Raw genomic sequence first — 22,282 nt, forward strand, 5'->3', positions numbered from 1 at the left:
AAGACAATGAGTCATTTGAAAGTTATGAAAAATTGAATCATTAGAATATGCTTTTTATAAAAACAAATTTCAAAAGAATTGGTGATCAATTATCATAATTTCAGTTGCAAAAAAAATGTTTTTAGGTACTCATATTTTGAAAACACTGTTCACTCAAAAAAGGTTTACCGATGGAAAAAGGTGTGAGTGAAATTCATACAGTACTGTTTCAGTTCCTGAAAAACAAAAAACTTTTGAATATTTGCTACATCTTCATTCAAATGGCAATAGGAGCCAATTCTTTTGTCCAAAACATTATCATGAATGATGGCAGACTGTGCTTTTAATGTGAGTTTCCCACAAAATGGTGAAGTGATTATGACTGTAACTGGTGAATTGGGACCAGTGGAACTGCAAATGATGAAATTCAAGAGTAAGTTTGTGCCAATGACAGTTTCAATCAATTTTGTATGATCCCCAGAAACTCCTCATGACTGCTTGGGTGTTCAGGATGGTTTTTTTGTTAGAATCCCCTTAGTCTTGGGATTAGAAGGCCATCTCTCTGCAGTAAGACAATAGACATTCCTATAATACCAGAACTGCGATAAAAATTTTGTTGCTTCAGCACTTATTGAATTTGGTAGATACTTTAGGACTAAAGGAAACCACTCACTGAAAAGCAGAAGCATTGAGTTGTCGCCTGGCACACACAAATACAAAGAAAACTTCTTAGCTTTTGGGTAATCATTTTTTCAAGCTAGAGTACAAATACACACACACACACACACACACACACACACACACACACACACACACACACACAATACATGTACATATACATATACATATACATTCACATGCATACACCCACCTCTGCCCCTACATGGCGCCAACTGGCTGCACATTTTCTGTGTGTATTTGTACCCTAACTCAAGAAAGGATGACACCAAAAGCTAGAAAGTTTTCTCTCTTTTTGTCTGTGCCTGTCATTGAATCAATGCTTCTGCTGTTCAGTGATTGGTCTCTGTTATTACTAAAGTATTTACATTCTACCAGAACTTTTATACTAAATTCGGTAGAGTTAGCTAAACTGAAGTTGCAAATGAAACCTGTAGGTAATGTTGACATTTGGACTAATTTGGTATGCTACATTGTTATGTACATTTCACTGGTTGCATGGACACTATAATAATCATTTTTGTGCTCTTTGATAATATGTAGAACTTCTTAATATTCTAGGATAGATAAAAAAATCTACTAACCCTTGATGACAGGAGAAAACACACGTAAATGTTATGGAATTGTGCAAGCTTTCATAGCTTCATACCCATAGCCATATATAGACAGACACGCAGAGAGGTAGAGGTGTGTGTGTGTGTGTGTGTGTGTGTGTGTGTGTGTGTGTGTGTGTGTGTGTGTGTGTGTGTATCGAAACGTAATGTTCCCTTTTCATGCAAACCACTTTTTACTGAGCTATTGCTACTTTTCTGTTGTAATGTTAGAAGAACATAGTAGGACTAGCTAATTCATACATGAAAAGACTTATTATACAGAATTCATTGAACTACTTTGTCCAAACATAGCATGTTACTCTCCAAGTGAACAAAAGTTTTATTTTCAAACCAAGCAAAAGAGAGTCATAACTAGTGATAAATCAATGAGCAAAAATCTGAAATTGGCATTTATAATACAGGGTGTTACAAAAAGATAAGGCCAAACTTTCAGGAAACATTCCTCACACACAAATAAAGAAAAGATGTTATGTGGACTTGTGTCCGGAAACGCTTAATTTCCATGTTAGAGCTCATTTTAGTTTCGTCAGTATGTACTGTACTTCCTCGATTCACCGCCAGTTGGCCCAATTGAAGGAAGGTAGTGTTGACTTCGGTGCTTGTGTTGACATGCGACTCATTGCTCTATAGTACTAGCATCAAGCACATCAGTACGTAGCATCAACAGGTTAGTGTTCATCACGAACATGGTTTTGCAGTCAGTCCAATGTTTACAAATGCGGAGTTGGCAGATGCCCATTTGATGTATGGATTAGTATGGGGCAATAGCCATGGCGCGGTACGTTTGTATCAAGACAGATTTCCAGAACGGTGTCCCGACAGGAAGACGTTCGAAGCAATTGATCAGCGTCTTAGGGAGCACGGAACATTTCAGCCTATCACTCGCGACTGGGGAAGACCTAGAATGACGAGGACACCTGCAATGGACGAGGCAATTCTTCGTGCAGTTGACGATAACCCTAATGTCAGTGTCAGAGAAGTTGCTGCTGTACAAGGTAACATTGACCACGTCACTGTATGGAGAGTGCTACGGGAGAACCAGTTGTTTCCGTACCATGTACAGCATGTGCAGGCACTATCAGCAGTTGATTGGCCTCCACGGGTACATTTCTGTGAATAGTTCATCCAACAATGTGTCAATCCTCATTTCAGTGCAAATGTTCTCTTTACGGATGAGGCTTCAGTCCAACGTGATCAAATTGTAAATTTTCACAATCAACATGTGTGGGCTGACAAGAATCCGCACGCAATTGTGCAATCACGTCATCAACACAGATTTTCTGTGAACATTTGGGCAGGCATTGTTGGTGATGTCTTGATTGGTCCCCATGTTCTTCCACCTATGCCCGATGGAGCACGTTATCATGATTTCATACGGGATACTCTACCTGTGCTGCTAGAACATGTGCCTTTACAAGTACGACACAACATGTGGTTCATGCACGATGGAGCTTTTGCGCATATCAGTTGAAGTGTTCGTATGCTTCTCAACAACAGATTCAGTGACCGATGGATTGGTAGAGGCGGACCAATTTCATAGCCTCCACGCTCTCCTGACTTCAACCCTCTTGACTTTCATTTATGGGGGCATTTGAAAGCTCTTGTCTACGCAACCCCGGTACCAAGTGTAGAGACTCTTCGTGCTCGTATTGTGGACGGCTGTGATACAATACACCATTCTCCAGGGCTGCATCAGTGCATCAGGAATTCCATGCGATGGAGGGTGGATGCATGTATCCCCGCTAGCGGAGGACATTTTGGACATTTCCTGTAACAAAGTGTTTGAAGTCACACTGGTACGTTCTGTTGCTGTGTGTTTCCATTCCATGATTAATGTGATTTGAAGAGAAGTAATAAAATGAGCTCTAACATGGAAAGTAAGCGTTTCTGGACACATGTCCACATAACATATTTTCTTTCTTTGTGTGTGAGGAATGTTTCCTGAAAGTTTGGCCGTACCTTTTTGTAACACCCTGTATAAATGAGTTGGTCAGTTATGAGATGTAGCTTCAGACAAGAACTAAATTTAGTAGGTGTCACAAAAACTTACTATATCTCACAGAATGATGGTTATCACAGTACTTCCTCCAAGTACCTGCAGAACTACTTGGTGCATGTCACAGAGCAATTATGGTATGCTTTTCTTCCTATATATTGCCATGTATTTTCAACAAGAACTGTGTAGGTGCTTGTTCTGTCATTCATCTGTAGCTGCCTGTTCTGGAAAGGGCCATTTCTGGAGGCCATTTGTATAAATAGCAAACTTTGACATTAATTATTGACTAAACTGCTGGCCAGACAAAAAAACTGGAATAGGAATTTTTGCCTTCAAGTTAAACGTACTTTCTGCAGATGACTTTCCCATGTGCATTGGAAAGTTAACAGCTGCTTAACAAGTAAAATGGAATTTGTTGTTAGTTAATGAAAAGTAATAGAATATCACACTAAGCAACAGTTAATGCTGTTTTACTTGTTAGGCAGCTATTATAACTAACATCACCACAGGAGAAGCAATAATAAATCATAGTGGGCTGTAGAGTAAATGCTTACTTTTTACAAGTATTTTAAATTATTACTCAACTATCCATACCAAAAAATTATTTCCCCAGAACTATTCTATAAGCATTTCCTTAAGATCTTCATTAAAATTACTTGTCAAATAATGTTTGTTACATGTCAGTATAGCTTTTAAATAAAGGCTGTTAGCTGCCACTTGGTTAAGGCTCTGTCAAACAGGGAGATGACTGCCAGTGTACATAAATGTGGTGTTGTTTGCTGTGCCTGGTGATAGTCACACAGGCTGTGAGCAGGGCCCAATTCCACACTGCACATGAACAGATCGTTTCTTGAATACTGCAAGTGAACTATCTTTTATAGTGGACAGTGCTCAGTTGTTGAGAACTCTGACTGGAGGAGTGTACTTCCAAAGCTTCTAGCTCTAGCAGCCACTGTCCATGTCCAGTTTAGTTATGCCTGACTTAATAATTCGGTATAGCCCCCAGTCATTATTTTCTTTGTAATATCTTATCACCATTGGATAAGGAACTTCATTTAAACCTTTCGCTGCAATAGATGAACTCCTTGTGTCCTATGCTGAGGTTGCTTTTGTTATGGCTGTACTGCTCGCCACATGTTGGTGGCTGTGCTGAGAAACTGTGCTGAGAAACAACATTCTGGCTGATATGAAACACTTATCATCAGATTTTTTGAAAGCTATTAGGTGAAAAAAATTGATTTTTGTACTTATTACAGTCTGATGTCTTCACTCAATAAAAAACTGAATTTCTTTTTCTTATCTATCAAACTTATTGTGCTGTATCAAATTAATATTCCACAAAATTTTAAAGAGTTCTCAAATGTAAAAACGCATTGTGTAAACTTTGCATACACTTGATTTCAACCCATAAATTGCAGTCACTGGAATGTAGATAAGATATCAAAATTTTATTTAAAATTGAGAGCAGAAGGATATTTCATTTTGTTCATGAGTGTCTAGGTTTTATATACAAAGGACGATTGTGCACAATGTGCCCATCCAGGGCCTTGCGCATTATGAATCATATGGTCATAACAAAACTTGTAAAAGGTTCAAGATACTGAAGTGAGGTTTTCTACAAATGATGGAATGCAATGCGCCACATATATTGTATGATAAATACTTAAAAAACATTTTATTCACGGAGATTGAGAAGTATGTCATCCACAACAGTGAGAGATCAGCAGCTTGGGACACATTCAAACAACTATAGCACTGCAAGAAAAACCAAGAAGAGTGCACATACGCATCCACAACACCAGGGAAATGGCACAGCAGGATGTGTACGTGTGCCCACAGAAGCAAAAGTGTTAAGGACTGTGAAACTTCCTGGCAGATTAAAACTGTGTGCCGGACTGAGACTCGAACTTGGGACCTTTGCCTTCCACGGGCAAGTGCTCTAACATCTGAGCTACCCAAGCATGACTCACAACCCATCCTCACAGCTTTACTTCTGCCAGTATCTCGTCTCCTACCTTCCAAACCTTACAGCTCTCCTGTGAACATAGCAGAACTAACACTCCTGAAAGAAAGGATATCTCATTCTGTTAAGGACTGTGTCTTTATACTACAGATATTCTTTAATCAAATATTATGCAAATAAACCCCCATTAGCCAAATGTTAGATTCACAATTGCAGAACTTGCTGACAAAAACTGTAATTACCTTTCATTAAATTTTGTTTCCCCAAACAAGGAAAGTGTCTGACAAGCAAATTGAAGATGTGCCTTCCTGACAGTTCTTCCTGCTCCACTGACAACATTTCAGTTATAAAGATATAGAAGATGTAATGAAAAAAGTAGTATATGTATTTTGTAAGATAGTTTCTCATTTATTTTCCTGTGTCCTTTTATCTTCTACATCCTCAACCTCACACTGTCACACTGTCTATCTCCCAATACTTCATTACTTTATTTCCAGCAAGAGTTTGCTAGCTTTCACATTAATGGGTTACACAGCTGTAGCTCTCACAGAATCATGATCTGCATGTTTGTGTGGTGAGTCCATCATGACCATTCCTGTTAGTGTTCTCAATTGTAGTCTTTCAAAAAAATATTGCCTTGTGTCAGACTCACTCAGTAACAGTGCTTCTCAATCATCCAATCTCACCTCAGAAAATCATGTCAATTAGCTTTTGATTTCTTAATTTTCTTCCTGTTCACAATGAATGACAGGTTAGTTATTTTATTTCTCCTATTTGCAATCAGTATTACTGAATAGCCGGAAGATCATCATTTCCAGGGGCACAAAAATGTGATTTTTGGTATTTCATATAATTATTGATGAAATTTAAAAATTTTAAATGCTGCCATAATCTTCTCATTAAGAAGTATAATCTTGCATTGCAGGTTAACACATTAAGTCAGGTATTGAAGTCAGAATCTGTGTACATGTCTTGAGGCAGCATAACTCATGGCACCCAAATTAACAGCATTATATTTATCCAGTATTCCAGCAAACTTTACACATAATTCCAAATCTTTTCTAAGCTTTTTCTGGGTTACAGCCCCACAACATAATGAAAGGATACCATTTTATCAGTTACTAAATGCTCATTGTTCATGCAGTAGAACTTAAGCATCAAGCATTATTTCTTTACTACTAACTCTATTCACTGCCCATTTTGCAGACAGTAATACGTATACCACTGAAGACACCAACAAGGTTTGGCTTTTGTTTCTTCAGCCATAAAGGTTTTACATTCTTAACAGCAGATATTTAACATATTAACTCATCTTTGAAGTAATCAGATCATCAATGCTGTTTTATACATGAGAGTTTGATTCTTAAGGAACTGTTAACTGTTGGGGGGGGGAAGGAGCTGTTACTGGTACTTACATTTCAGAAATAGTAATTCTTGATACATCTCCGTTATCGGCCGCCCCCTTGCATGGCACACCAGCTTGTGCAACAGGAAGTTGAACCAGAAAATCCACATGGTGGATTGATGATCATTGCTATAGTATAATATCTAGCTCATATGTGATTGTTAGGTAGTTTTGCACACTTTTCTAGGCTATTTTAGAGTTATTTCGTCATCTCTGATCCAGAAATCTAATACATAGACACTATACAATAAATACAGGGTGTCTCAAATCTTTTGGGTCAAATTGAACAGATGATAGTGGGTTGACAATCAGTTATATTGAGATATGGAACAAATGATCAGAAATGAATATTCATTGTGGTACAGACATACACAGCATAAACTGCATAACAACAACATAATTCATAGTAATTGTTCAAATGGGACAGCCAGTATCAATGCAGGCATGGCAAAGGTGCATGAAGTACTCCGCATTCTCTCAAAGATCCCTCATGTCTGTTGCACCAGGAGACAGGCAGCTTGGACCCTAGCAAAGGTCTTCATCCATTTCTACAGGAATTTCGTACTCCAACATCTTGATGTAACACCAAAGGAAATAGTCCAGATGTGTGAGATCTGGTGATTGTGCTGGCCATGGGACAGGACCTCCCCTTCCAACCCAACAATGAGGGTACATGTCAAGGTGCTTGCAGACATTAACATTGAAGTGGGCTGGTGCACTATTATGTTGAAACTACATCCTTTAGCAGACTGCAAGGAGTACAATCTTCAAGAATTGTGGTAGTACATCTCACAGGAACACTATATAATGTGGAACAGTCAAATGGGGAGGCAGCAAATAAGGTTCTCTTAGTTGATCTTGGACAGTGCCCATCCTTACAATGACAGAGAATTATTACTGGTGGCCACCAGTGTGGGTAGCGTGGAGATTGTTCCCACTCCAGACATGGCTGTTGCAGGTGTTGAAAACACCATCATGGTTGAATGAGGCCTCATCCGTGAACAATAACAGAGTGTATACGCAGACAAGGAAAAAAATTTCCTGGATTTTTCCCGGATCTCCTGGTTAAAAAAACATTTTCTCTCTGGTGAAAATACACTTTTTCCATGTTAAGTGACAGTATATTTTGCCGGCCGGTGTGGCCGAGAGGTTCGAGGCACTTCAGTCTGGAATGGCGCGACTGCTACGGTCGCAGGTTCGAATCCTGCCTCGGGCATGGGTGTGTGTGATGTCCTTAGGTTAGTTATGTTTAAGTAGTTCTAAGTTCTAGGGGACTGATGACCTCAGACGTTAAGTCCCATAGTGCTCAGAGCCATTTGAACCATTTTTTTGACAGTGTACTTTCCCTTGGAACTGTAAAACTTATCCTTTGAATGGATATGGTTTTATACAGCAGCGTAGAATTTCCTGGCACTTTAGAAAACGAAACTCAGGGGGGGAAAACACGTTTTGGAAAGGTCTTTGATGTGCAGCAACATGTACACTGCATATTTTCATATTACGAAAGTATAAAACTAATTCCACCAACAGGAAAAGTTAATGGTTTAAATTAATATACATAGTGTTGCTACAAGAAAAGCAAAGCTTTCTCATATAACATTTGTCTTGAAGGTTAATAAGCGACAAGAGAAGCTAAGCTTTCACATATAGTGTTGATCTGTTTAGTGCATGTTACATTTTAAGATACATCACACAAATAAACCAGTAAAATTTTTAATACCGACATAAATCTCTGATCTTCTGGGCTTGAAATTCTTCTAAATGGCTCGTCATCAAAGAGTTGATTTTTAAAAGAGAGCAAACGCTCTCTGATTTAAGAAATTCATTGTACATTCTCTCACATAGTTCATCCTGCGTAAAAGGAAGCTTACTTTGAAAATAATGCTTCTTGAACAACAATTTGCAATATTTTCCTGTGACCTGTTATAAATAGATTCATTTCAGCAGTTGCCAGAGAGCACCAGATAAGAGGCGTCACCATGCTTGCGCAGCGACGGTGATGTAGGAAGCCCGTATTAAAAGATCTTACATCATGTCATAAAAGAAACAAGACATTATAGGATACTCAAAGAGTGTCAGGACTTCGTGAACCATACTAAAATGCATAGTTCACCTTACAGTGCACATTCATATGTCCAGATTCCCAATGACGTAGGCCTCGACCTGATATGAAGCTTTTCGGTGTGGTTTTTGGGCCGTAAATTTTCTAGGAATACCAGTACTGTATTATTTCATGTTTGGTTCTTTATTATGGCGTAATGCGATACGTGATAGAAGATGAAAACATGCACTTGGAATGCGGAGAACAGTTGAAACTAGCCAATAGTGTGGAATAAAACACTTTGTTTCAAATAAATTGACTGCCTAAGCAGGAAAGCTTAATAAAAGCCAAATTTCTTTAGCAAACCGACAAAAATAACTTTATTGTTCTGCAACGCGATTAATGCTTGACTGTCTGAAAGGTGGAAATAAAATAAAATCTGAAACTAGTAACATACTTTAGCATTCCATAATTATGTAAATGTATTTTAATTCACTTGGTAGCTCCCAGCCACAGAAATCCGTCTTGTTTTCATTTGACATGAGAGCAGTAAACGAAGAGGAAACAGAAAAATTGCTAAATGTAAACACGGGTCACATGGAGACTACCCCCACCCCACTATGACTCCGATTGCTCTGCACATCAGAACGTTAAAAGACTTTTCAAAAATACGTTCACTTTGTAGCACACATCTTTCTGAAGAGTCTGATACATACAACATATATCTTCAAGGAAATGTAAGACACAAACCTTGCAGTTAATACTAGATAGGATTGGTTGCAACCAGGAGAACAAGAACTCTTCAGAAAATCTGGACTCTTTATTGCCTATAAGCAAAAAACTTGCTCTTCTGTGTGACATAAAACTAAATATAGGATACCTGAAACCAGTAAAGACAAGAGACAGGTATGACAGTACACATTTCTTCAATCCTTAGGTCCTAGCTATTTTTCTCTCTAATCTTGCTACAGCTTTACATGACGTGGTTTCCTTTCTGTGAAAGAACTGTTACCTTGTCGAAGTTTGTCAAAAGTTTCGCTACATGAAACATAGAAATGTCATTGTCTAATATTGAAAAAGCTGTTAATACAAATAGTACCCAACTCTGGTGTGATTTCTTGATCTGATTACATCTATTTTGTCATTGTGTGCTGGATAAAACAAAATAGGCCTTTCTAATATTGCAGAAATTGAACACACCAAATAAGTGAGACTGTTTTGGGAGTAATGATCATTTTTATAATACGACAGAATATAATTCACGAAGTACCAATCCAAAATACCTATTTAGCCTACTACAAGCAAAAAGCTTTAATTAGGAAATAGTTTCACATTTCATTCATATGCTCCAGTTTCTCATGCACAAGACCGAAAAGTAGTAGACTGAAATTTTTATATAAATTTGGAATCATCATATTCTTCCATAATTTGTGTGATGCCCCCATTTCTTCTCCTTCCTTGTTCTAACAAACAGTCTTGTCATCACTAATTCTGTAACTATTCGTACCACTGTCAAAACTCATTCTCTGGTTAACTTTACTAAACCTGCCACAATCACCGGTTTAGTTGTCCAGCGATTATTCTCCGGTTAGGCGTTATTACATGTTTGTACAATGTGTTTTCTGTGCTACTCCCAGAATGGAACTTAAGCAGCTGCTAGCCAGGGACTACAACTAGCCCTGTCTAGTGTAGCAATCTCGCCAAAACTTTTCTGTCAACATTTCACTTTCTTGGATACACTGAGAAGATGACTTGTAATCTTTCTTATCTGTTATTCCTGTTAGTCATTCATTTCCACTCTGGTAGTCTGAATCTATGGATTTCAGTAGTAATTAAAACAATGCTGAACATTCGCAAACCAAATCAACCACATAAACAAGAAGTAGTTGGCATTCACCGGTTCGGCTTTATTCTGTTCAGCTCATATAGCCCCATCCTGTTCTGTCTGCAGGAAAGTTTATTTCTAGATGTGACGAGAATTCCCCTGGCAGAGACATTATGTACACTATGCATGCATTCAAAAATCAACTTGTAATTCACTCAGAAATCAACTTAGAACGTGCTAAAAAAATCATATGAATGATCGATAGACCGACGTGAGCTGGATGCTAGGTGCTTTGTGTAACAAGGTTTTTTTCTCTCAAGAATATGAATTTTCCCCCTCCTCCTGAAATTTCCGCATGGTTCAGATAACCCGGTTTGTCTCCACACCCCAGTAGATCCGGGCCTGCTGTGCACACGTGAATCTGGCGGCTTGGGCGCAACAATAAAATTTTTCCGCGTACTGTTTGGTTGGTTGCTGCTACTGCTGCTACACAGCCAACAGCCACATTTCTGTAGCCAGAAGCAGGCGAAGGTACTACTCGTATGCGACTCAATTGTGTGTGTGTGCACATGAGCCCACTCATAACTGATTAAAGGAGTCTAATACAAACAGTTGTGACATCATGCTCATCGGAGGCAATTTGTTGTTATGAAATATTTCATAGTCTTCCGAAAACCTTTAACATATTTTCCTGTTGGCTGACGCTTGTACGAGCACTGTGTTATTGTATATGGCGCATTTCCTTGGCAATTTAAGTTTTATTTTCATTTATTAATTAATTTATTTATTTATGTTTTAATGCTAAAGTATTATTCTGCAGTAGGTGGATACAGTAATATCCTTTTTTAGAGTATTGGTTCTTACCAGTCAAAATTACAAAAATTTAACTGAAAACTAAAACAACAAAAAATTCCCGGAATTCTAAAAAATTCCCGGGTTTTTCCCAATTTTCTCCTGGATGAAAAAATTCCCAGGTTTTTCCTGGATCTCTGGGGTTGTATACACTCCGAATAAAAACTGTATGAAGTGTGACACTGCAGCAATGCAGTGGATAATCCATTGACAGGAGTGAATGCGGGGCTCAAAATCTGTTGGTCCCTGTGTTTGCACCTGCCCTTTATGATAGTGATATAATACATGTTCCACAAATACTCTCCACACTGTATCCCTTGAAGTGTGCATTTCTCTAGCAAGTTGACAGGTGTTCATTGCTGGGTGATCAGCCAGACAATCCAAAACCATCTACTCAAATCTGATGTTCAGATATGTCTTTGGTGGGGATTTTGGCCAGCTCTCTGTGGTGTGAATGTCACTGTCTCTTGCAAATTGATATCCACAGAGATAAACTTCTTCCTGTTAGGATAACAGCTGTTAGGAAAGTGTCCTCTGTACATTTATTTGCTTTACAGGAACATCATCCTGCCACACCATACATTAAATGTATGTCTGCTATCTCTCATGACGAACATACGAACACAGTAACACACCTCACCTTGTTCACCAGCTGTCTGATGCAATGGACTACTGACACCAGTGACAGTGATGTGTGTGCACCAATGTGATGCATGTGGTCTTCATATGACTCACATGCTATGAGCTAAGTTCTGCACACAGTGTCTGGTTAGTGGGCAGAGGTGTACACTGTTTATCACCTGTTGCCTGTTCCAGTGCTCAACAGACACCTGGGATCTTTGCAAGAGTGCAGCAGAACTGCATGCACCAATGCAATACATGCTTTTAGACTAGCGGTCATCACTTGAACAATTACTATGAGTATTGTCATTGTTATGCAGTGTATGCTGTGTATGTTCATAACACACAAAATATACATTTCTGTTAGTTGGTTCCCTGTATCAATATAATCAGTTCTGGACCTTCTATCACCTGTTTCAATTTGATCCAAAAGGATCTGAGACACCATGAATACACAAAAAAGAAGACCACTCACTGAAAAGCAGAAGTTTTGAGTTGTTGACTGGCACACGTAAAAGAAAGAATACGTGGTAGCTTTTGGAATTGTCCTTTGATGAGCTAGGAGCTAGAGTACAGCAGGACCCACCTCCTCTTCCTCAAAATCACCCTCTCCAAACCTTCCAGCCTTGCCTCTCAATCCTTCTTAAAAAACCTTAATCCTACTCCCAACATCTCCACTGCTGAAGCCCAGGCTATCCGTGATCTGAAGGCTGACCGGTCCATCATCATTCTTCCGGCGGACAAGGGTTCCACGACCATGGTACTTGATCGTCGGGAGTATGTGGCTGAGGGACTGCGTCAGCTTTCAGACAACACCACATACAAAGTTTGCCAAGGTAATCCCATTCCTGATGTCCAGGCGGAGCTTCAAGGAATCCTCAGAACCTTAGGCCCCCTACAAAACCTTTCACCTGACTCCATCAACCTCCTGACCCCACCGACACCCCGCACCCCTACCTTCTACCTAAAATTCACAAACCCAATCATCCCGGCCGCCCCATTGTAGCTGGTTACCAAGCCCCCACAGAACGTATCTCTGCCTACGTAGATCAACACCTTCAACCCATTATATGCAGTCTCCCATCCTTCATCGAAGACACAAACCACTTTCTCGAACGCCTGGAATCCTTACCCAATCCGTTACCCCCAGAAACCATCCTTGTAACCATTGATGCCACTTCCTTATACACAAATATCCCGCACGTCCAGGGCCTCGCTGCAATGGAGCACTTTCTTTCACGCCGATCACCTGCCACCCTACCTAAAACCTCTTTCCTCATTACCTTAGCCAGCTTCATCCTGACCCACAACTTCTTCACTTCTGAAGGCCAGACATACCAACAATTAAAGGGAACAGCCATGGGTACCAGGATGGCCCCTTCGTACGCCAACCTATTCATGGGTCGCTTAGAGGAAACCTTCTTGGTTACCCAGGCCTGCCAACCCAAAGTTTGGTACAGATTTATTGATGACATCTTCATGATCTGGACTCACAGTGAAGAAGAACTCCAGAATTTCCTCTCCAACCTCAACTCCTTTGGTTCCATCAGATTCACCTGGTCCTACTCCAAATCCCATGCCACTTTCCTTGATGTTGACCTCCACCTGTCCAATGACCAGCTTCACACGTCCGTCCACATCAAACCCACCAACAAGCAACAGTACCTCCATTACGACAGCTGCCACCCATTCCACATCAAACGGTCCCTTCCCTACAGCCTAGGTCTTCGTGGCAAACAAATCTGCTCCAGTCCGGAATCCCTGAAGCATTGCACCAACAACCTGACAACAGCTTTCGCATCCCGCAACTACCCTCCCGACCTGGTACAGAAGCAAATAACCAGAGCCACTTCCTCATCCTCTCAAACCCAGAACCTCCCACAGAAGAACCACAAAAGTGCCCCAATTGTGACAGGATACTTTCCGGGACTGGATCAGATTCTGAAAGTGGCTCTCCAGCAGGGATACGTCTTCCTCAAATCCTGCCCTGAAATGAGATCCATCCTTCATGAAATCCTCCCCACTCCACCAAGAGTGTCTTTCCGCCGTCCACCTAACCTTCGTAACCTGTTAGTTCATCCCTATGAAATCCCCAAACCACCTTCCCTACCCTCTGGCTCCTACCCTTGTAACCGCCCCCGGTGTAAAACCTGTCCCATGCACCCTCCCACCACCACCTACTCCAGTCCTGTAACCCGGAAGGTGTACACGATCAAAGGCAGAGCCACGTGTGAAAGCACCCACGTGATCTACCAACTGACCTGCCTACACTGTGACGCATTCTATGTGGGAATGACCAGCAACAAACTGTCCATTCGCACGAATGGACACAGGCAGACAGTGTTTGTTGGTAATGAGGATCACCCTGTGGCTAAACATGCCTTGGTGCACAGCCAGCACATCTTGGCACAGTGTTATACCGTCCAGGTTATCTGGATACTTCCCACTAACACCAACCTATCCGAACTCCGGAGATGGGAACTTGCTCTTCAATATATCCTCTCTTCCCGTTATCCACCAGGCCTCAATCTCCGCTAATTTCAAGTTGCCGCCACTCATACGTCACCTGTCATTCAACAACATCTTTGCCTCTGCACTTCTGCCTCGACTGACATCTCTGCCCAAACTCTTTGTCTTTAAATATGTCTGCTTGTGTCTGTATATGTGTGGATGGATATGTGTGTGTGTGCGAGTGTATACCCGTCCTTTTTCCCCCTAAGGTAAGTCTTTCCGCTCCCGGGATTGGAATGACTCCTTACCCTCTCCCTTAAAACCCACATCCTTTCGTCTTTCCCTCTCCTTCCCTCTTTCCTGATGAGGCAACAGTTTGTTGTGAAAGCTTGAATTTTGTGTGTATGTTTGTGTGTCTATCGACCTGCCAGCACTTTCATTTGGTAAGTCACATCATCTTTGTTTTTAGATATATTTTTCCTACACGGAATGTTTCCCTCTATTATAACCATATATATATTCCTGCATGGTGCCAGCTAGACTAACCATGCCAATGCTATTTTGTGGTAGGTGGACTGGTTGTGGTGGGCTAGTTTTAGATAGGGTGGGTAAGGGGAGAGTGGGGTGGGAGAGGGGCTAGGGACTGGGTGGTGGGTGACTTGGAGGGGATGGCTGGTTTGCTGGTTAGGAATGTAGAGGGAGGGGTGGCAGATACATGAGCTGGCATGACTGTAGCGCTCAGTGGAAAGTGTCACACACTGAAGGCGATGTGTGGACCTGAATTAGGAGGGGTTGATGGGACAGAAGAAGGGGAAACCATTGGATGGAGGCTGCAATGACAGTGGGTTACCCAAGATTGAGACCAGGGTGATTACAGTAGTGGAGAATGTGTTGTAAGGATAAGCATAGTTCAGAGAAGCTAGTGGCAGAGTGAAGTATCCAGATGGCTTGGGATGTGATGTTCCAATTCTCACCCCATACTGCTTTCAGTGTTTGCCACTTCCCACCAGCCAATACAGACATGCCAGTTCACATACCTGCCACCTTCCTTCCTGAATACCTAGCCATGGCTACTTCACAATCTGAGTCATCTGGATTTTTCCTTCCACCGCCAGCCTCTCTGTACTATGCAGATCAGAGTTATCCTTACAAGAAATCCTCTGCTCTCTCAATTGTCCTGGTCTCAGTCTTAGGAGACCCACTGTCCCTGCATCCTCCAGGCAACAGTTTCCCCTTCTTCCATCCTGTTTCCATCTCCCAGTTCATGTCCCCATCTTACCTTCATCATGTGCCACTTTGCACTGTCCTCTACAGTTGTGGCAGCCCATGTACTTGCCACACCTCTCTTCTGAATTCCTAGCCAGCAACTAGCTGCCTCCCTCCAGACCGCTAGCCACCCACCTTCAGTATCTCCCCCTGCCTCCCTCTCCCACTCCCACCTGACACTACCCACATCACAACCACTCCACATGCTGCAAAACAGTATCGGCGAGGTTGTCTAGCTAGCACAATATATGAGAGTAGGCATGTTTATGAATATGTGTGTGTGTGTGTGTGTGTGTGTGTGCGTGTGTGTGTGTGTGTGTGTGTGTGTGTGTGTGTGTGTGTGTTTGCATATTTCACACTAACTTGTCAAAAGATAACTCCAGAAACTAGCAAGTTTTCTTTCTTTTGTGTGTGTGTGTGTATCAACAGCTTAATGCTTCTGATTTTCGGTGAGTGGTTTCCTTTAATATTAAAGTATTTACGTTGAACAAGAATTTTCCTACGACATATATTCATAAAAAGTCTTCATAATTCACATACAGGTGGCTAACGAGACTTTCCACATCTAATGTAGCTGATAATTGTGTTGACAGAGGTGTGTAGGCTGCATAATCAAAACAAAATAATTGTCAGGTCTTGTAAAGGCAATTGCCTTCTATTAGTATATCTTGCTATAGTGAGACAACCACAGAAGAAACAGAGTGGGTACTTAGCAGACTATTTTAGGGACAAGCTGGACACCTTTGGCAATGTACATCGTTACAAATGCAGACTCAAGGAAATGTTTTCATAGTCTAGATAAAACATATTTATTACTTCTTTAGGAAACAACACTTAGGGGGCAGTTTCTTTTTAATTTGGACTTACAGTATCTCCTGTAACCAAAGAAGTAAAATTATGTGAGTTACGAAAAAAAGAGAATATTGAGATATAATTCCTTGCATGCTCTGTTTATCTTGTAGGACAAAAGAATTGTAGTAATCCAGTTATTACACTCACAAGGGAACCTCCCCATCACACCCCCCTCAGATTTAGTTATAAGTTGGCACAGTGGATAGGCCTTGAAAAACTGAACACAGATCAATCGAGAAAACAGGAAGAAGTTGTGTGGAACTATGAAAAAAATTAGTAAAATATGCAAACTGAGTAGTCCATGTGAAGATAGGCAACATCAAGGACACTGGGAGTCAAGGAGTGCCGTGGTCCCGTGGTTAGCGAGAGCAGCTACGGAACGAGAGGTCCTAGGTTGAAGTCTTCCCTCGAGTGAAAACTTTAATTTTTTATTTTCAGTTTATGTGACAAACTCTTATGTTTTCATCACTTTTTTGGGAGTGATTATCACATCCACAAGAAAACCTAAATCGGGCAAGGTAGAAGAATCTTTTTACCCGTTCGCCCAGTGTACAAGTTCGGTGGGTCGACAACATATTTCTGTCATGTGACGCACATGCCGTCACCAGTGTCTTATAGAATATATCAGACGTGTTTTCCCGTGGAGGAATCGGTTGACCTATGACCTTGCAATCAAATGTTTTCGGTTCCCATGGGAGAGGCACGTCCTTTCGTCTACTAATCGCACGGTTTTGCGGTGCGGTTGCAAAACACAGACACTAAACTTATTGCAGTGAACAGAGACGTCAGTGAACGAACAGACAGATCATAACTTTGGGAAAATAAAGAAAGTAAAATTTTCGCTTGAGGGAAGACTTGAACCAAGGACATCTCATTTTGTAGCTACTCACGCTAACCACGGGACCACGGCACTCTTGAGCTCTCAATTCCCTTGATGTTGTATATCTTGCGCATGGACTACTCAGTTTGTATATTTTACTAATTTTTTTCACTGTTCCACACAACTTCTTCCTATTTTCTCGATTGATATGTGTTCAGTTTTTCAAGGCCTGTCCACTGTGCCAACTTATAACTAAATCTGAGGGGGGTGCGATGGGGAGGTTCCCTTATCAGTAGATTCAGTGTCGTAAGTTTTGTTAGCTTGCACTAATTCTGTGTTACACTGAACTGAAGAGGGCTGTGCAGAAGATGTCAGATCATAATGTGCAAAAGCCAAAGATGGTGAAGGTATTATATCCCATATTCACCTGGCACTTGTTTCACATTCTGTGCTGTCTGAAATGGACATTACAAAGAAATTCTTCAAGTGAGGCTACACTGTTTTTGCCTGAAGTTGTCAAGAGAGGCAGTGAACTACACTCATGTGCAAACATTTTTTGAATGTTTCCACAGGCTGATTAACAAAGTAAAAGTTTGCCTTTACTAACCTACAAATTTATGCTACCTGCTTTCTTATGTTCTAACCATATTAATACTGATACTATGTCATATCTTTCTTCTTAGGTTATTAAGTCATAGTTATTATACTGGATTCTTCTTCTTCTTCTTCTTCTTCTTCTTCTTCTTCTTTGTTTAACCATCTTTCTCCTACTTTGATACCTAATAACATTTCCTTTATCCACATTTACCATGTTCCACAGTATACTATACACATGCTTGTTATTTCTATTCTTTCTGTGTCTTTGTGCGCATTTTATTGTATATCTATTTCTTCTTACTTCCTTTCATAGTGTGTAGTGTGCTAATCTCTCTCATATCAGATTTTACGTAAAACAATGTTTCAAATATACAAGTAATTTACAGCCATCTGTTGTGCGTGACATAAATTATTCAGATTTCTGGTGCAGTGTCACTGTCTTAAAAGTCTGTGCAGAACCATCGTCATTTGAAGTGCAAATGAATGAAAGATGTTCCAGCTTATTTTAACTGATTAAATCTCAGTCTGTAATTACAAGTTAGTTAGGACATATTGTACAGTTAATATCAGTATATTTTGTTTTGCAGGTAAGATAATGTAATGTCTCAAGAAATTTCTACAACTTTTTGTTTGAATGGATGTAGATTTGTAAGCACTTTAGTGAAGAGTTTTACTTTTCAGTTTTCTCTGTACATGCCACAGCGAGTTGAAATCAGCAGCTGGGCACTAGCTGATCATCACATTCCTGGATTCCTGAGTCCTCAGGCTATGATGCGTTTCATTGGGAACCCTTATTCTTCTCTTCCCAGGTGACAGGACACAAGAACAACATGTACGGCCCACAGTGCATGCTTGTTTGTGTAATTGCTTGCTGTCTTCTGTGTTGTCGTATGTGTGTGTGTGTGTGTGTGTGTGTGTGTGTGTTAATAATGTGTGACTAGTGTTAATGTCTGTGAAAAGTTTAGTGTAAATCTTCCCTTATTGCTTGAAGTGTGTGCGTGTTTAGTCACGTAGCATAAATCTCCTAAGTGTTTCTAAGTGTTTAAAGAGCTGTCTTTTGAGAACTAACAAAAATGTTATGCTTGCTTGTATAATTTTAAATTACATTTTTCATTTTATATGAATAATCCTTGTTTTTGTATAATTTGACATTTTGAAGTTCAGCAGATGTAAAATTTTTGACAGTGATAAAGTGCGAAAGATCTCCACTTCAGTCTCCACTCAGTCCTAGTCACTTTTCACTTCTTTCACCTCTGATAATTTTTGTTCATGTGAAAAATGCCAATTTGCTCCATGATTCTGAATCCATATTAAACTCTTGATCCCCATAACGCTATCTGGGTAAGTCAGTTCAAAGGTCATAGGAAAGCAATAGCATACCGTGTATAATTGAACTGTGCCTAGTAAAACACTGTGGTGTTCAACCCAAAATTTGAGGTTATTGCAGCTTTACCTCTTGCTGAATAATATTTGATACTGACAGATGAAAGTACATATATTAAGCATAAATATATGGAGGTGGGACTCTGGCGGGATGACAGAAGTGAAAAGGAAGACATTTGTGGATATGACAAACAAGTGTATTTAAATTTTGAATGATAATGTGTGAATTCTGCTGTTAAGTGGAGCAAATCATACTCATGTGGACTACTGGTGCTCTGAAATCTAAAAAAAAAAAAAACTCTTTTGCCCAGAGGATGAGCCTCAACAAAGAAGAACATTCTTTCCAAAATTAGTGCTCTTCTATGTTCACTCTGTCCCTAGAGCTTCAAGAAAAATATTTCACTGTCACCTTTCACTAAATGTTCAACTTCTACATCTTTTCTTGCAATTCTCACGTACATGGAGCCACTATATCATTTTTATTTCTACATTAGCAGATGACACATTGTTTTTCCAAGCTTTTTAGTTCCATCACTACAAGGATATTGTAAAAGTTCACAGTGACAAATGTGGTAATCACGTTTTGCTATCATTGGTCTGATGTCTCATGTGACAGTCAAGTTGGAGATAGAAAAACAAATAAAAAATTTCAGAGAATGCTGATAATCTAACACACTGCTGTCATATGCAAGTAAATATGTGAATGTTTTGTTGAAAGAAGTTAAGAGGAAAATTGATTACTGTGCTTTGTTGCCAATTAGGATGTATATACCTAAGAAGAAGAACATATTTATGTTGTTTCCATACCCTTTCATTAGGTGATTGGCAGTATATTTCATTGCAGACACAAAAAAATATCGTTCTTCATATGAAAGTTGTGGAGGATGATAAATTGCATGTCTCATTGTCAGAGACTGTAGATACAGTGTTTCTTCAGGATCCTGTAACTAATATTTGGCTTACTTAACCCCTATTTATAGATTGACTGTTTTTGAGCATAATAACTATCATATGGAATAATGACGTGCTATAATTTAATCTGTTTCTCGCCATTAATATCTTCTAATCTTTTTCATGCTTTACATTTGCTTGACACACACTGTGCAAAAACTACTTAAAATTCATGCAAGTAGTTGCAGTAGCATAAAGTGTTTTTTAACCTGGACCAACTGTCACAATTGCTCTTTTACAATTCCTTAAATATTTTCATGCTGCATATATGTGGTATTACTTGATTAATGTAATGAGATGTCTTTGCATTTGCTTGAGGAGAAGTACATAAGATACCATTTCTTGTTGCAGTACAACTTGGATTTCCGAGGCCTGTCTTCCCGTGGCACATCCGGGTCTCCATTCCGCGACGAGGATGGGACAGGGGCCGGAGCTGGGGGTGAGGGAGGCAAGATGGGTGGTGCCCCTGGCTCCGATCCCTCCATCTGACAGTTCGGGATGGCCCGAAGGGCCAAGGGCGACGCGCGCCGTACCAGGGTGTCTTTCCTTTTGTTCTGAGGCCCTGCTGCGGCCTGCCAAGGAAATCAGCAGGCAGTACATAAGAGAGGCTGAGACTGGAGCCTGCTGCCAGCACTGCTCCTTCAGATGAAATACTAAGCCAGCTGATATTATCAAATTGCCAATTCTTGGCAAGCACTAGTAGATGTTGCTAACATATGAGACTATGAAGAACATTTGTTTCTGTGGGCTTACATCATGATAAGAGACAAAAATGTATATGTTACATTCTCAGGTTTTGGCATTTGACATCTTCCATTAAAGGCAGAAACTATCTCTCTGCCTTTGATATAGTGATTGGTATCACCCCTGAAACTTGTATACTTTTTTATGCAAGGATGACTTCATTTGCTTATGTTTTTGATAAGCAATCCCTCTGTACCTCTCTGTTTCCCCCAACGCCCATCCCTATCTGTATCCCATACCTCTAGTTCTAGTTCTTTTAAGGGAATCTCCAATGAAATTTCTGTGTGAGTTCTTACTTTGTTGTTCGTTTTGCCCAGTAGAAAGAAATTTTTTTGTACAAATTACATGAGTCATCTGTGATAAGTCTCCTCTTCTATAAATTTCAGTATTGTTAATGAATCCCTGCAATAAATAGGTTTCATTTTCACCGTGTTATCTGTTGACCATTACATAGTTTGTAACTGTGATTATTATGTCTTATTATTTAAATGTTGTAAATGTATTTTTATACTAGACCAGTGTTTAATCGTATATTGTGCTACACCATCATATATTTGGTGTGGTGACCTGTTCCTAAACATCAAATAACATTAAGTGAAAAATAAAAGACTAGGAGTTTTGTCTTCATTGAATGAGATTTACATTGCTATAGGGAACTTCACAAAGTGTGCAGTGAGGTTATTTGACTGAATTGTAAGTGAATTGTACAGTTGTTTTTAGACTGTTGTAATCCAGTTATTGTATGAGTATTCAATTATATATATGCATTGTATTTATACGTTATAGCTAGTAATGTGCTCCTTGTGGTAATGCTTTATTACTCATGTGAGTGCATTTCATCCTTTGCAGTATTTCTCTTACCTGTGTATGCGACAAAACGAAAAAGAAAACTAGCAGTAAAGCAATAAATGATCTCCAGCACACATTTGCTAGTCAGACTGCAAGTGTAAGGCAATGCAATAAGATCAGTGAATCATTATATAACAATGGAAAGCCAGTAACATTGTGAGGAAATGAAGTAGTCTCACAAGCATGTTAGTTCATCTGGCTGTTACATGATGGACAATGATGTTAAGTATTACTTCTACATGATACCTTGCAGAGGCTGTTTTAGGTTTAAGAAAGCATGAGCTTCTTAACATTCCACTTGTGCAGCAGCAGGATGTGAAGGTGCTGTTGTTCGTTATTTGATATTGTGTGCTGATATGGAGAGGAACCAAGCATTTTCATGTGTCTCTGTGAAT

General features: G+C 39.9%; 1 protein-coding gene across 1 annotated transcript in view; it reads left to right on the forward strand.

Moving 5' to 3' along the window:
• Nucleotides 1–21,391, forward strand: part of LOC124798251 (alpha-catulin) — a 170,039-nt gene extending 148,648 nt beyond the window's left edge. Inside the window, exon 10 of the mRNA XM_047261572.1 lies at nt 20,646–21,391. Within this exon, the coding sequence (XP_047117528.1) occupies nt 20,646–20,783 (138 nt within the window). The 3' untranslated portion in view covers nt 20,784–21,391. The remainder of the gene's footprint in view (nt 1–20,645) is intronic.
• The last annotated feature ends 891 nt before the right edge of the window (nt 21,392–22,282 follow it).

This window comes from Schistocerca piceifrons, chromosome 5, assembly GCF_021461385.2.
Source record: "Schistocerca piceifrons isolate TAMUIC-IGC-003096 chromosome 5, iqSchPice1.1, whole genome shotgun sequence".
NCBI lineage: Eukaryota > Metazoa > Arthropoda > Insecta > Orthoptera > Acrididae > Schistocerca > Schistocerca piceifrons.